Genomic DNA, 15,467 nt, shown 5'->3' with positions numbered 1-15,467 from the left:
AGGAGTCTGTCCTATCTGCCTTACCCCTGGCCCAGCCCTCGAGAAGCAGAGGTAGGAGGAACAGGAGCTGAAGGCCATCCTTGACTACCTAGCAAACTGGAAGCCAGCCCAGGCTACATGAGACCCTGCCTTCAAACAAACAAAAATAACTCTACAAAAACCTCCCTCAGGTGCCCTGCTCTGGCCTTGATGGGCAGGGCAGTCTTCCCAGCTTGGAAGAGAGGCTGGAGTCTATAGTACCCCACCTCCCAGCAGTCTGCCCCTAGCTCCAGCCCAACTAGGCTCTCAGGATGGGCCCACACACTCACACTCGGCAGAAGTGAGATTTGCTGCATCCCCCCCCCCCCCACCGCATCTCTTTTTCCTGCCTGGCTGTCATCGCCACTGAGGGCCAGACAGCTGAAGTTTTAAGAGGTCCAATTGGTAAGGAAGCCACTGGGGCTGGGGCCCAGGAAAGGGGAGGAGAGTGCCTTCCCTGACCTCTGACCCACCTATTACAGCCAGCTCCTAGGAACTGAGGTTGCTGCCGAGTGTCCAGTCATCCCTCGGCTGTGGAGGGACAGGTGAGGACCGGACTGCCTGGTCTACCATTCCTTCTGCCCGCTGCACAAGAACTGTCGGGGAGGGTCTCTGCTGGTTCTACCTGCTTTGTCTTAGCTGATTGCCAGGTTTCTGGGACTACTATCTGGGGCACCCTTCACCTTGTGATCCAGCAGGAGAGGGCCACCTCTACCTGCTCGACCCTTGCTCCTATTCCACTCGTGAAGGGCCACCATCTCCAGCCAGTCCCAGCTGCCTGTGCCGGTCACCCGATCCACCCTGTAGCCCTGCAAACTTTATGGTATTCTGGGAGGTGGCTGGCCTGGTGGGGGCGGGGGCTTCTGCTTAAAGGAGCCGTCAGAGGGTGCCCTGTGGGCCCTAGCCTACTCCCTTTCTCCAGGAAAGAGGGGTTAAGGTGGGAGACCCCTTTGCAGAGTTCTTGGAGGAGTGCAGCCCATGTCAGCTCCACAGACTTCCTGACCCTGAGAAGAGGCAGAGGCAAGTGTCAGCAAATGAAAGGAGAGAGACAGGGGTCCTGGCCTGGAAGGGGTCTAGAAGCTGGTGGAGGGGGTAGCAAACAGAGGGAGGAGGGGGTCTGTGACCTTGGTCCCTGTGCCCAACCTGTCCTGCCTGCTCCCGTAAAGGAGGGTGGCCATAGCAGCCAGAACCTAGCTCCACCCGAGAGTGACAAGCAAGATATCTGGTTCAGTGGAGAGGCTCAAAGACAGGAAAACAAGACCCGGAATTGGAAGGGACTTGGAGGACAAATCATTGTTCTACCTGGAGCATAAAGTGAGCCAGAGGGATCACCTCACTCCTCTCTCGGGTGTCTGCATGCTTAGCTCCTTACCCCCTCAGGCTGCAGATAGGAACAATAGTGGCAGTGGGAGGATCACTGCTGAATTTGGTGTGGGTCTGGGTGGGGGTCCTGGGAAGAACAGGTCCCACTTGTATGTTGGAGTCAAAGGGAGTGATTGATCCTGCTTTTGTATTCTCTTGCATGGCCACTATGCATGGCCCATGCACAGATGTGACTCATGTTCCAAACAGGCATATTTTATGCTGGTACACACGGAATAGATTTACACACAGTGCCACATATGTGTATGCAGATTTGCACACCTGACATGTCTATACAGATGTGGCATGTGTTTGCTCATAGACATTTATACATATGCATGCATTCACACTGCTCATGTACACACGTTCACGAAGGGACCCTCGGAAACCTATTCATATCCATTGGCAGCCACAGCCTTGCTCCAGTCCCCAAAGTCCCTCTGCATCTCCCTCCCCGTCAGTGGGTACCCAGCCACCTCCAGAGGCCTCAGCCCCTCCTGCCATTCTCTCTTCATCAGCTATTTTGCTCATTGCACTTGGTGCCCTCTGAAAAAACCACAAGATCTGACTCCTTGTTGGCCCTTTGCCCTTTACTGCCTGGGGACCTTGTCTGTGTCGTCAGTATCCTCGTCCCTGCCCCAAGCTGGCATGTAGTGGGTGCGTAGTGTTTGTGAATTAATGTTTGTGAGTATGTGTAGAGGAGGGGAGGTTACTGAGGAGGGTGACGTGGTGGGGCGGGTGCCTGCCAATGCAGGGTGACCCTGAGGGTGTGCCCGGTGTGGGTGTGTCTCTGATTGTGGCCAGCCGGGGCACCCTTGGTGGAGAGGAAACGGTATGCGACCCCCCAGCCTCTTTCCCTAGGGGCTGTAATCTGATCCCTTGGGACTCCCCCATGCCCTCCCGCCCTTACCCTCTCTGCCTTGCTGCCGACTCTCTTCCAGATCCTGGGGCAGAGTCCAGGGCAGCTGAAGGCTCCTCCACACACGCCTGCTGAACCCTGAGCGCCCTGAGCTGCCGGCATGGGGCGGGCCGAGGCCGCCGCCATGATCCCAGGCCTGGCCCTTCTCTGGGCAGCAGGGCTGGGGGACGCTGCCCCTAACCTTCCACGCCTTCGGCTCTCCTTTCAAGGTAGGTGCACCTGGCAGATTGAGGGCCGGCTTGAGGTGAAGAGGAAAAGGGCCCAGTGAGGAAAGACTTGCTGGTGCCAGCATGTACATGCCCATCACTGGACAGTTGCTGGGTTGGGGGCATTCTTAGGCCATCTCCAGTTAACCCGTTCTAGCCTCAGGCCCAAGCCTCCCTGCCTACATTCTCCTCATGCTTTCCCAAGGAGAACCCTTACTGTCTCCATAGCAACAGTCCTTGTCTCTCTTTCATTCCCCATCCCAAGGCAAGCCATGCCTCTTTGTAGGGAAGTCAAGGTTCTGGGGCCAGCAGAGCCCCTCCTTATTCTACCCCTTGCACAGAGGGTAGGCTCTGAGCAGTGGCCAGTGGTCGTTGGTGGCCATCTGCTGAATCCAAGCTGGTAACAGGGGGACTGGGAAGCCTGACTTGTTAGGGATGGAATTCTGCCTTTCCGCTCCTACCCTCTCTGCCTGTCTTAGACCCTGGGTCCATGAGCCTGGCCTCCCAGCATGGCAATCCGCTTGTCTGTATGTGTTTTCCTAAATCTTCTCTCTCCTTACTGGGCGCTGCACCACCTACCCTGTGACTCTGTCCATGTACCTGGGTGGGCCAGTCTTCATACACATAAGCTAACATGCATGTAAGCAGCTATGTGTGTAGTTTGGGTAACACAAATAACCGTAGACAGACAACCAGGCATGGCCTTTAGGATGTTCCTGTCGTGACAGGCAGGCAAATACTCAGTGTTATTTCTCCCTGCAGAGTTACAGACCCAGCATGGTGTCCGAACCTTCAGACTGGAGCGCACCTGCTGTTACGAAGCCCTACTGGTGGATGAGGAGCGCGGACGCCTGTTTGTGGGTGCTGAGAACCATGTGGCTTCCCTCAGCCTCGATAACATCAGCAAGCGAGCCAAGAAGGTGCCAGGGACCCCTAATCTTACCCAACTTAAGTGCTACCCCAGGGCAAAGCCTTAGGATCCTACTCCAGACTGTCTAGACCCTAGACTCTAGAGAAACCCAAAGGGGTGGGCAACTGGATGGAGAAATCCCCCAAACAAAGAACATCCCAAGTCCCTAACCTGTGTTCCTGCCCTGTAGCTGGCCTGGCCGGCCCCTGTGGAATGGCGGGAAGAGTGCAACTGGGCAGGGAAGGACATTGGTGTGAGTGTTGGCTACTCAACGGGGAGCATGCGGAGGAGGGTGGGGGGGTGGGGAGGCCCTCACCCCAGGGTTGAGAGAGAGGCTAGCCTGTTCTGGTTAGGGTAAGGGCAGGGAGGTCAAGGCTGATGAGGTCTGGAGGTGGTGAGTCAGGGTTGTTCTTCTTGGGGGCATCTGAGTCACGGGGTGGGGGGCTGTGCATATGTATACTTCCTCGTGTAGCCACCCTGTGAAGATAGGCAGGACTTGTCAGATAGCAGGACACTCGGGTCCCTGTGGTCCCAGTGGTCCCTGTGGGTTAGTGCTTTCCTGGGCTGAACTGTAACCCCCCACCCCGCCCCAGGGCTGTCTCCCTGGGGAAAGCCTGACTGTCTCCTCCTGCCCCACCCCTCTCCCACCTGCCTACCAGACGGAGTGCATGAACTTTGTGAAGCTGCTGCACACCTATAACCACACACACCTGCTGGCCTGTGGCACCGGGGCCTTTCACCCAACCTGTGCCTTTGTGGAAGTGGGCCACCGGCTGGAGGTAAAACCAAGACTTGACAGCAGGGAAACGGGGGTCACGGTGAAGGACCTGGCGTTAACAGCTCCCCCTCCCCCCAGGAACCCATGCTCAGACTGGACCTGAAGAAACTTGAGGACGGCAAGGGAAAGAGCCCTTACGACCCGAGGCACCGCGCTGCCTCCGTGCTGGTGGGTGAGTCCAAAGGCTGGCACCCAATGCAGCTCTAGACCCCCCTGGAAATACTAGAACTTCACATGTCCCAAGGGCACCCCCTCAGATACCCTATAGTCTTGACTCCTTGAGCACCCCCAGAACTCCCTAGGCAACTTCTACTCCCATAGTTTGCAGCTGGCTGAACACCCTCTTGCCCTGTTTGCAGGGGAAGAACTGTACTCAGGGGTGGCAGCAGACCTCATGGGCCGGGACTTTACCATCTTTCGCAGCCTGGGCCAGAATCCGAGTCTCCGAACAGAACCCCATGATTCCCGCTGGCTCAATGGTGAGAAGCTTAGTGGGAGCCCCTGGGAGGAAACTGCTATCCTCCACAGGGAAGGTGCCACACAACGGAAAAGTAAGAGAGCGATGGGAGAAGACTCTCCAAGTGTGTACCATAATCAGGCCCTGTGCCAGGGTCACAAAGCCAGGCAAGCACCTTTGAGTCCATGAATCTCAGAACAAACACATAATGACATAAATTCCGGTGACCATGACACCCCTGGAAAGTAAAGGGAAAAGGAATTTGGGTTGAGGAAAGGAAGTAGTTGCTGGGAGGAGGTATGAGTTATTAAGAGCTTCCAGAATACAAGAAAACCAGCTAACGGAATTGGAAGAGCATTCCAGATAAGGGGAATGACTAGCACAAAGGCCCTGGGGCCAGCAGAGAAACAAATTCAGGGAACTAGTATCGATAGGAGTTCTTTACTATGGGACAGTAGGAGGAACGGAAGGAGGAAGAGGGAGTATTTTATCTGGTAAGGAGGAAGAGTTTATGAATGAAGGTGAAAACAGATACCCCATCTCCATCTTTTCCTGGCACATGTAAGAAAGTGTGACATGATCAGAAGCCCTGTAAAGGGGAGAGGTACAGCCCGCTTGTGCTTGTAGCTATGGTCTCTACTGCCCCCTCGTGGCTGCTTCTTGCGTTGCAGCTGCTGATCATAGGAGTAGGTCTTGGAGTTGCAGGAGTCTGCTGATGGGTTAAATGTTGGGGCCAGGACTAGGACCCGCTGATACCATGCCTCCTGTTTGGTCTAGAACCCAAGTTTGTCAAGGTCTTTTGGATCCCAGAGAGCGAGAACCCTGACGACGATAAAATCTATTTCTTCTTCCGTGAGTCTGCGGTGGAAGCAGCACCCGCAATGGGACGAATGACTGTGTCCCGCGTTGGCCAGATCTGCAGGGTAAGGAGACACTGGGCCCTTCGTTCCCTGGCTACCTTTGCCCCGACCCTTTGCCTGCGATGGTCTTGTGCTCATCCCTTCCGATCCTGTGAACAGAATGACCTGGGTGGCCAGCGCAGCTTGGTCAACAAATGGACCACATTTCTGAAAGCGAGGCTTGTGTGCTCAGTACCTGGAGTTGAGGGTGATACCCATTTTGACCAACTTCGTGAGTGTCTTAAATGAGGGATGGCATCAGGGGAGGAGCCGAGGGTGCAGAATCCAGGAGCCTGGGGGTGGTGTACTGCCCTGCCAACCTTCCCTTTGCTTACAGAGGACGTGTTTCTTTTGACCTCCCGGGACCGCCAGACACCACTTCTCTATGCCGTCTTCTCCACCTCCAGGTGAGGGGCCGGAAGTGGGAGTTCCCTTGGGCAGTCAGTTTGGCTTGCCTGCGCTCACTTCGTTCTCTTCATTGCTCACTTCGTTCTCTTCATTGCTCACTTCGTTCTCTTCATTGCTCACAGTGGCATCTTCCAGGGCTCCGCTGTGTGCGTGTACAGCATGAATGACGTGCGCCGAGCCTTCTTGGGACCCTTTGCTCACAAGGAGGGGCCTACACATCAGTGGGTGTCCTACCAAGGTCGTGTCCCCTACCCACGACCTGGCATGGTGCGTTGCTAGGGTCTGCTTGCGACAATCAGCTTTGAAGTCTCAAGGGCAGAGAACATGACTTTGGCCTGGGGGTTTTGTTGGGAGTCCGATTTCTTCCTTCTGGTATGGCTGGAGAAATGTCGCCCCCATACTACAGAACTGCAGAGTGAGACCATGTGCCCTCTCAGCCTAAGGTTCGCGGGGAAAGGCTCTTGTCCCTTTTCACCTTTCCTGTTCCCGGAGGCTCTGAATGAAGGGGCTGACCACGAAATCATCCTAAGTGTCTTGCCTTCCCTAGTGCCCCAGCAAGACTTTTGGCACCTTCAGTTCCACCAAGGACTTCCCAGATGATGTTATCCAGTTTGCACGGAACCACCCGCTCATGTACAACCCAGTCCTGCCCGTTGGGGGACGCCCTCTCTTCCTCCAAGTGGGAGCTGGGTACACCTTCACCCAGATCGCTGCAGACCGCGTAGCAGCTGCCGATGGACACTACGATGTTCTCTTCATTGGTACAGGTCGGGGTCTCATCACAATAGCACCCCCTCATAAAGCCCCCTCCAGGTTCCTTGGCCTGGAGGTAGAAGTTGTGCCAATTAGTCTAATTTCTACATCTTTGTCTGGGCTATGGCCCCACTTTCTGAAGGCTGCCCTAGCTATTCTAACTTACAATTTTCACTTTTTCATGCCCTAACCACGATGAAGGTGGAGACAGTGCGTGTGCGTGTGTGTGCAGACACACACACACACACACACACACACACACACGCACACACGCGCGCATACACATTCATGCACGTGTGCATGGATATACCAGGCTTTTTTCTTTTAGGTCACCAACCAGTTCCAAATCATGACACAGGGATTTGTTAGAGTTTTGAATGTTCAGCCTAGCTTAGATTTGTTTCTGGCTAGCTCTTAAATATCAATCTATATATTGCCTCAGGGCTTTTTACCTTTCTTTCTGCATGTCCTACTCTGTGTCTGTTGGCTGACATCTCCCTCTCTTTCTCCTCATTCTCTCGTTCATCTATTTATTCTCTCTGCCTGCCAGTCCTGCCTATTCCTCTACTGCCTAGCTACTGGCCATTCAGCTTTTTATTTTTTTATTTTTTAAAGATTATTTATTTATTATGTATACAACATTTTGCCTCCATGTATGCTCCCACACCAGAGGAGAGTGCCAGATCTCATTACAGATGGTTGCTGGGAATTAAACTCAGGTTCTCTGGAAGAGCAGTCAGTGCTTTTAACCACTGAGCTATCTCTCCAGCCCCCATTCAGCTTTTTATTAGCCCAGTCAGGTGCCTTAGGCTGGTAAGGTGCAACAGCAAACACATCTTTACATAATTAAACAAATGCAGCAGAAGCTAATGTAACACACCTTTGCCCAGTTAAAATAACACCCACAGCACTGAGGTGGACACTGCACCTGCTTGTCAGGGAAAACCAAGTCGCTCTCTCTTCTCATTTCCACAGATGTGGGCACAGTGCTGAAAGTGATCTCAGTCCCCAAGGGCAGCCGACCTAACTCCGAGGGACTTCTCCTGGAAGAGCTGCAGGTGTTCGAGGTGAGGCTTCATCCCCAGTCACCCTAGGATACATCACCCCAACTCAATAAACGCTGATCCCATGTCCTGCCTCCCTTTCAGGACTCTGCCACCATCACCAGCATGCAAATCTCCTCTAAAAGGGTGAGTAACTGAACTCTAAGGAGCACCACCAGCCAGCTTCTCCTTAGTCTTCACAGCCCAGAGTTCAGGAATAGCTTGTGCTTTGCTAGACAATGGGACCTCAGTGTTCACATCCGTCAAGTGGGTAGAAGGCTGCCTGACCGAAGGGAGCCAGGTAAGGGCTGCCCTCAATCAGACTGGAGTTCTTGTGCCCTCTAGCACCAGCTCTACATAGCATCGCCGAGTGCGGTGGCCCAGATTGCATTGCATCGCTGCACTGCCCTAGGCCGTGCCTGCGCAGAATGCTGCCTGGCCCGTGACCCTTACTGTGCTTGGGATGGATCAGCCTGCACACGCTTCCAGCCTACTGCCAAGAGGTGGGCTGGCATGGAGTCTGGATTGGGCCACTGCGGGGGTGGGGGTAGGGGGTGGGGGTCACTAACTGCTTCGCCACCAGCTGAGAAGGGTTCACAGGTTTTAATATCTCCCTCAGGCGGTTCCGGAGGCAAGACATAAGGAATGGTGACCCTAGCACCCTGTGCTCTGGGGGTGAGTACCTCTTCAACTCCTACCCTCAGGCCTTGAAACTGCCACACCCAGCCCTACCTTGTCTGAATTTTACCTTTCTGTCTCAAGACTCCTCTCACCCTGCGCTGTTGGAGCGGAAGGTCTTAGGCGTGGAGAACGGCAGTGCCTTTCTGGAGTGTGAGCCCCGCTCGCTACAGGCACATGTGGAGTGGACCTTCCATCGTGCAGGGGAGGTGGCTCACACCCAGGTGTGCCTCCCTCCACCCTTCCTAAACAGGCCCATCTAAGAGAAGCCAGGCCCTGCCCAACGAGACCTTTGACTTGTACCTCACAGGAGTCCAGTTCAACGAGGCCCTGCAGTCAGATTCCTTACCCGTTCAGTCCTTAGTTGAACTCCACAGCCCAGTGATGCCCCCACTGTGTCCAACTAGACTCCTGACCCACCCTCTACCTCAGCCCACTGAGGTTTCCTGTTTCCCTCATCCCCCATTCAAGTGACCCCTCTTACCCAGATAGAATCTTCATCCTAAGTATTCCTATCCCTGCACACCTAGCCTTTAAGTGAGCATGGGCCACCATCCATGATCCTCGTCCAGCTTTGGCTCCAAATGACCCTTTGCTTCTGTGCCTGCCCCCACACGCAGGTGCTGGCTGAGGAGCGACTTGAGCGGACAGCCAGGGGGTTGCTGCTGCGTAGGCTGAGGCGCCAGGACTCCGGCGTGTATCTGTGCGTGGCGGTCGAACAAGGCTTTTCACGGCCACTGTGTCGCCTGGTGCTGCACGTGCTGAGTGCGGTGCAGGCCGAAAGACTGGCACGGGCTGAGGAGGCAGCAGCCCCTGCACCCCCAGGCCCTAAACTCTGGTACCGAGACTTCCTGCAGCTGGTGGAGCCAGGCGGCGGTGGAGGGGCTAACTCCCTGCGAATGTGCCGCCCACAGCCAGGGCCCCGCCCGCAGCCTGGACCCCACTCTGTGGCAGCAGAGTCACGTCGGAAGGGTCGCAACAGGCGGATGCATGCCTCTGAGCTGCGCGCTGAGCGTGGGCCACGTAGTGCAGCACACTGGTGACTGGGCTGTCCCCACACCAGGGACCAGGCTGGATATGGCACTCAGAAGAGGGTCAAACGCCAGAAAGACATAAGCGTTGTGGCTGGGGCACACTGAGGTCCTTGGGCCAATAGAGAGACACCTAACTCATAATACATAGGCCCTGGCCAAAGGGTAGCTGAGCCAGCTAAGTTGTTAACAAGATAACCCGCGAATGTAGCCTCAGAAGAGTAGTTCAGGCTTAATTCAGGTTCTAGCCTGCAGGGAGGGGACAGAGAAGTGGGGCTCCACAGTAGACCAGGGCCAGAGAGCTGTCTTGAGTGCCTGCCCTGGGGGAAGCATTCTTTCTTGGGCAGTGAGCAGAAAGCTATGAACAGATTAGACTGTTGGGTTCCAGGTGAGGCAGCCAACTGTATTAAAGTAATGCAATAAACACATTATCAGCTGACATTGGAATGGCCCCAGCAGATAACAGGTAGTCCTTGACCTTGCTGGGAGCTACGGGTATTGTCCTAGCAGTCCAAAGTCCTAAATTTTTCTCATCTTAAATTGCCGTTCTGCAGGGTGGTGGTGGCACTTACCTTTAATCCCAGCATTCTGGAGGCAGAGGCAGGAGGTTCTCTGTGAGTTCAAGGCCAGTCTGGTCTACAGAGCGAGTTCCAGGTCAGCCAGGGCTACACAGAGAAACCCTGTCTTGAAGGGGAAAAGTTTGCTGTAGTGAAGATCCAAAGTGGTATTGGATGACCCAGCTGGCTCCAGTGAGCCTCCGAGGGTGCTGACATGCGCAGTGCTTTCTCCAACTATTAATGGCAGGGCTAAGCTCTCCGATGGAAAAACAAACAGTACTGGATGTTGTGGGCAAGAATGTGTGCAGAACTCACTGGAGGGCTGACACTTGAGCTGAAAGATAATAAGGAACCTGTCACAGGATGTCTGGTGGCAGAACATTCCAGGATGGAAGAACCAGTCCAAAGCCTTGGTGTGGGGAACAAACCTGCCAAGTCTGAGGAACGTCAAGGAGGCTAATACGATAATGTGACGTGATGGATTCAGGATGTTTGGGAAGGTAGACCCTCCTCCCAGCCTTGCTTTGCACAGTCGAGAAGAAGCAGAACAGAGTTCGTTCGCACACTGACTAAGCCTGGAAACTGGACCTGCTTCCTTCCCTCCAGAGTGAGTGTGTTGCTGCTATACATCCTCACTCGCCCCATGTGGAGAGGAGGGAGAGGGAGGATCAAGACTACTTTGTGCTGAATCCTTTAGTCATGTCTCTGCGTGTTTTATTCGCAGTGCTATTGGCTAGGACCCCTTGCTCCTGTTTTACAGTCTCAAGATTCTCTTTACCTAAGGCTAGTTTAATACTAGAAATACCAACTTCATCCCAGTCTGTCCACTGGTCAGCATGGGTGCTCACTCATGGGGCTGCTGGATCCCTATGGCATTATTGTCTACCACCCCCACTATCTGGTCCTAGCTGGTCACACGGGCGGGTGCTGGAAGATGGCAGCTGGGCTGTGGTAGTGAGGGACGGCTGAGTGGAGACGTGCAGGGTTTCTTTCGTCATAGCTACATGGCACATGCTGCATGCCGACCTTCTGGATGAAGGCCCCAAAGCCTATGTGTGTATAGAGTTGGTATGGTGTTCAGTTCCCTGGGTCCATGTGCTAGCAGATGCTTGCTCTTGGCTGAGCCCCATCACCAAGCAGGTAGTCTAGGCCAACCCATCTGGGTCACTCTGCCCCTTTTCATGGCTCAGAGATGCCCCCTCTAAATATAGCCCAGGGAAGTGAGCTCAGGCCTATTTTAAGATCAAATTGGGAGGCCGTGAGACCTTTCCAAGGAGCCACTGCTGTCTTTGTCCAGTTCTGCTACTGGGCACTTTCATCGGGCCCCTGACTACCTATCAACGCCATGCCTGAGGAGACCCAAGAAGGTAGGAGAGGGTAGCCATGAGGGAGGGCAGGGCTCTGGACCCAGTGCCCTATGGAGTCCTCATTGCCTTGAGTAGTTTTTCCACACCCTGTTCTAGGGACCTACTCCTTTGTATTGAAGAAGAATGCATCTGTCATACGTAGAGCTCCTCCCTTTCTCAGGTCCTGACTCAGTTTCCCCTGCTATGGGCTGTGGGGAGGGATTTGCAGCTCTCCACTTCAGAATGGGTGCTATAGGCTGTATCCAAGTGGGTGTGGGCATCTGGGGAGCTGCCAAGCAGTTCAGCTCTTCCATCAGCAAAGAAGCGGGAACTGGGGTGCAAAGTGGTTCCAGGAAGCATTTCAACATCTGGCCCAGGGACTGGGAAGTAGCCAGGCCTCTGGTCTGCCCTACCTTGGGTCTAAATATCCTAAACTGGAGTGTCTCAGCCTAGTAGAGACTGACACTTTGCCAGTCAGGTGCCTTTACCTGCTAAGCCATCTCAGTGGCCCTCCGTATTTTATACTGTAGAGAAAGGGCCTGCCCTCTACTAAGGGGGGATGCCTACATTTGGGGGGAAGATGACTTAATTGTAACATCTACCATGTATTTTTTTCCTGTAGCAATACAGTATGTTCAAATATAAAGTGCCAAGGGGGGACTTAATGTGACCTTAAGGACTGACAGCATCTGGTTTTGTTTGAATTGCTTGTGAGCACGTCAAGGGGCAGCTTCAAGCAGATTAGTGGGCCCAAAATCACCCCGCCACACTGTTATCTAGGCGCCACCCCACCCCACAGCATCTGGAGTTCTGGTGGAGCAGAACTAAAACAAAACGAAACCCAATAGAAGGCGTTGGCGGTGCACACTTGGGAGGCAGAGGCAGGAGGACCTCTGAGTTCAAGGCCAGCCTGCTCTACATAATGTGTTCCAGGCTAGCCAGTGCTACATAGTGACACCTTGTTTCAAAATAATGAATATCCAGTCAAATAACACCAGCAGAAAGTGTAGTTATAGTTACTTAGAAATTATAAATATTTTGATAGTAACTGGAAGGCTGAAGCAGAAAGATAACTTGAGTTAACCAGGAACTCAAGACCAGTCTGGGAACTTTCTGAGCATTTCAAACAAAAGGGGAAGGAGGAAGGGAAGAGACGGCTCAGTGATTAAAAGCATTTGCTGCATAACCTTGAAACTGGAGTTTGTGGTGGCTCATACCTTTAATCCCAGCACTCGGGAGGCAGAGGCAGGAGGATCTCTGTGAGTTCGAGGCCAGCCTGGTTTACAGAGTGAGACGGAGAAACCTGTCTTTAAAAACCAAAACCAGCCGGGTGGTGGTGGCTCACGGCTTTAATCCCAGCACTCAGGAGGCAGAGGCAGGCGGATCTCTGAGTTCGAGGCCAGCCTGGTCTACAAGAGCTAGTTCCAGGACAGGCTCTGGAAACTACAGGGAAACCCTGTCTCGAAAAACCAAAAAAAAAAAAAAAAAAAAAAAAAAAAAAAAAAAAACCAAAACCAAAACCAAAAGGTAAAATCTCAGTACCCACCCACATAACAAGCTAGGTGTGGTCTGTGTGCCTTATAACTCCGGTGCTGTGTATACTGGGAAGTGGAGGATCGCTGGGGCTTCCTGGTTGCCAGCTACCCTAATCAAAAAAGCAAAACCTGATTTCCAGCCTCATGAAGAGACCCTACCTCAAAGGAATAAGACAAGAATAATAGACGAGGACACCCAAGGTCCTCCTCTGCTCTCTACACATCTGTACAAGGGTCTAAACACGTGGGTATACACTACATATACACACACACCACTAACACATCACAAAGCTGGGTACAGTGATACACACATGAAATACACATCTGCACAAGGGTCTAAACACACGTGGGTATCCATTACATATACACACACCACTAACACATCATAAGGCTGTACCCAGTGATACACACATGAAATGCCAATAATGGGTAGGCTGAGGCAAGAGGATTTCGAGGGTAAATGAGTTCCAAGCCAGCAAAGGTCACATAGTGAGACACTATCACAAAAACAAAATCTGAATAAAACCATAAGGGAACCAGAGTCAGTGACTAGATGGGCAGAACCTGTGGAAGGGTAATCGACACACATTAGTCAGGACCCCTAGGCAAAGTCAAGCTGTTTCTCATCTCTCAAATTAGCAAATATGTCAAGGTCTGTGCATCCAGGGTCTGAAAAAACTTGCCTTGTAAGCACGGAGGACCTGAGTTCATTTCTCGGGAGCCTGTGACATGCTCACAAGCAAAAGTCAGCTGCCGTCTGTAAGTCCCTATGACTAGGAGACGGACTGCAGGTCATCCCAGCTCTGGTGAGGTGGAGACGGGAGAGTTGGGGGGGAGGGGCTCTGCAATTAGTGAGCCTGGCCTGTTGAGTTCCTGTGCCAGGTCTGAGACCTCTGGCTTCCACATGCACACGCATCCATTTTTTTTCCCTAGTGGGATGCCTAATGGTGATGCTGTACTGCTGGGCTCTGGACAGGATTTCAGAAGACAATTCTGATGATAGCTTTACAGTTCCTGTCCTCAGACCCAGTGATTCCACTTCTGAGAATTGACTTCAATGACTTTCAGGAAAGTGGGGAAAACCTTCATATTTAATCGATGTCCTGGGGGTTAATTTCCAAAGGGAATTGGAAACAACCTAAATGCCCAGATAACCTCAGAGGGAGGCTGGAAGGAGTCCTCAAATTTATATGAAACTGTTAAGAAAAAAAGGGTCTCCCGCAGTGCTGCTGCGTGAAAACAGCAGGGCTCCAGAAGAGCAGCAGAACCATTATCTGTCAGGAAAGCAGTTGCTTTGCCTAGGAGTAGGCGCCATGTCATGTCAGGTCAGAACTGATGGCAAACTCACTATTGCCGTGGGCTTAGGTTGGTGAACTATTCGCTAGCAGTAAACAGGCGGAGGAATGCCTGACTGTGAACATGGGATCATGTCAAGACCCCTATGCAGCCTGAGTTTACCTACACAGTAAGGAGTGACTGGCTTGCTCAAATCAGTCCCACTGCCCCTATAGACACTGTGTTGCCAATGCAGAACCAGAGGAGCAGGGGAACACTGGCTCCTAACCACGTGCAGGAGGTACGTCTGCACCAAGTGGAGTCCATCAGCGACCTACACAGTGGAGGTAAGGGTGCGAAGGAGGGTGGGGATGGATGCTCTGGGTACCACCTTCCTGTAAACCATCTTCCCTGCAGGTTCACTCCAGCCCTATCTGGCTGAAGAGGCACAGACGTGGGAAGAGCTTCTGGGTGTCTTGCCGCCATCACTGTGTACCCAAGCTGATTGCAGACCCATGTGTGGCCGTGGGGGGTTCCTACTGCTATTGGCACTGCTAGTATTCACCTGCCTGGCATTAGCCATCCTGGCTGTCTACCTAAGTGGTAGGGACAATCAGGGCTGGAAACCCAGGGCACCTGCAAATGCAGCAATAAAGGGTGGGGCAGGGGTCAGTGGGCAACCCCTGATGCTGGGCTGGTTGGAGATTTGGAATGGCAAGTCTGACAAGGTCCCACAAATGTCTTCCCATCCCCAGTGCTGCAGAGCGAATCCCTGAGGGTCTTGGCACACACACTGCGCACACAAGAGGAGACGCTGCTCAAATTGCGCCTGGCTAGCCTCAGTCAGCTAAGGAGGCTCAACGCCAGCGAAGCTCGGGCACCCAGCTGAGATGCCATTTGTATGAGGGGGAAGATAAAGGGACCTTGGGCAGGTCTGTTCTCCCATTGATGGCTAGCGACAGCTACACTATTTCCTTGGTGAGATTTCTGTACAAGAGCCTGACGTGACTCAATAGCTTCCTGCCTGTCTTGACCTCTTCAGGTTAGGCCTGATCAAGCCTTCTGGTGCCAAGGCTCTCCTTTGGATAGCCAAAGGTCAGAGGAGGGGCACCAGCCACCTCCTGGCTCCTCCTATGGCCTGTCAGCACCCTTTGGCCACCCCCAGATAGGAGATTCAGAAGTCTAGAAATAGCTGTTCCCGCTTGGCCATCCACTCTGCCAGGCCTCCTAGTGGGGGGTCCAGTCTCAGTTCTCAGACAAGCTAGGCTGAGCTGGGGGTGGGGGACCATGCA

General features: G+C 53.3%; 2 protein-coding genes across 4 annotated transcripts; both read left to right on the top strand.

Annotated features, from left to right (window-relative positions):
- The first annotated feature begins 2,399 nt into the window (after window positions 1-2,399).
- Sema3b (semaphorin 3B) lies at window positions 2,400-9,865 on the top strand. Of its 2 annotated transcripts, none has more exons than XM_038323224.1 (17): window positions 2,400-2,508; window positions 3,268-3,425; window positions 3,606-3,668; window positions 4,075-4,194; window positions 4,272-4,365; window positions 4,553-4,672; window positions 5,428-5,573; window positions 5,670-5,781; window positions 5,887-5,956; window positions 6,080-6,224; window positions 6,505-6,724; window positions 7,686-7,777; window positions 7,859-7,900; window positions 8,099-8,256; window positions 8,373-8,428; window positions 8,516-8,655; window positions 9,052-9,865. In XM_038323224.1, exons 1-17 carry the CDS (start codon window positions 2,400-2,402, stop codon window positions 9,472-9,474), a joined length of 2,268 nt encoding a protein of 755 aa, XP_038179152.1. In that variant the 3' UTR covers window positions 9,475-9,865. The 2 variants fall into 2 exon arrangements, with proteins under 2 accessions (XP_038179152.1, XP_038179153.1); XM_038323225.1 differs by having other exon boundaries at window positions 5,670-5,782; window positions 5,873-5,956.
- A 1,493-nt stretch (window positions 9,866-11,358) lies between these two features.
- Lsmem2 (leucine rich single-pass membrane protein 2) lies at window positions 11,359-15,064 on the top strand. Of its 2 annotated transcripts, none has more exons than XM_038321214.1 (4): window positions 11,359-11,386; window positions 14,412-14,522; window positions 14,593-14,778; window positions 14,931-15,064. In XM_038321214.1, exons 1-4 carry the CDS (start codon window positions 11,365-11,367, stop codon window positions 15,062-15,064), a joined length of 453 nt encoding a protein of 150 aa, XP_038177142.1. In that variant the 5' UTR covers window positions 11,359-11,364. The 2 variants fall into 2 exon arrangements, with proteins under 2 accessions (XP_038177142.1, XP_038177141.1); XM_038321213.1 differs by having other exon boundaries at window positions 14,412-14,528.
- Window positions 15,065-15,467: the final 403 nt, after the last annotated feature.

The sequence above is a fragment of the Arvicola amphibius genome, chromosome 3 (genome assembly GCF_903992535.2).
Source record: "Arvicola amphibius chromosome 3, mArvAmp1.2, whole genome shotgun sequence".
NCBI lineage: Eukaryota > Metazoa > Chordata > Mammalia > Rodentia > Cricetidae > Arvicola > Arvicola amphibius.
This window is presented reverse-complemented; position numbering and strand designations above follow the sequence as displayed.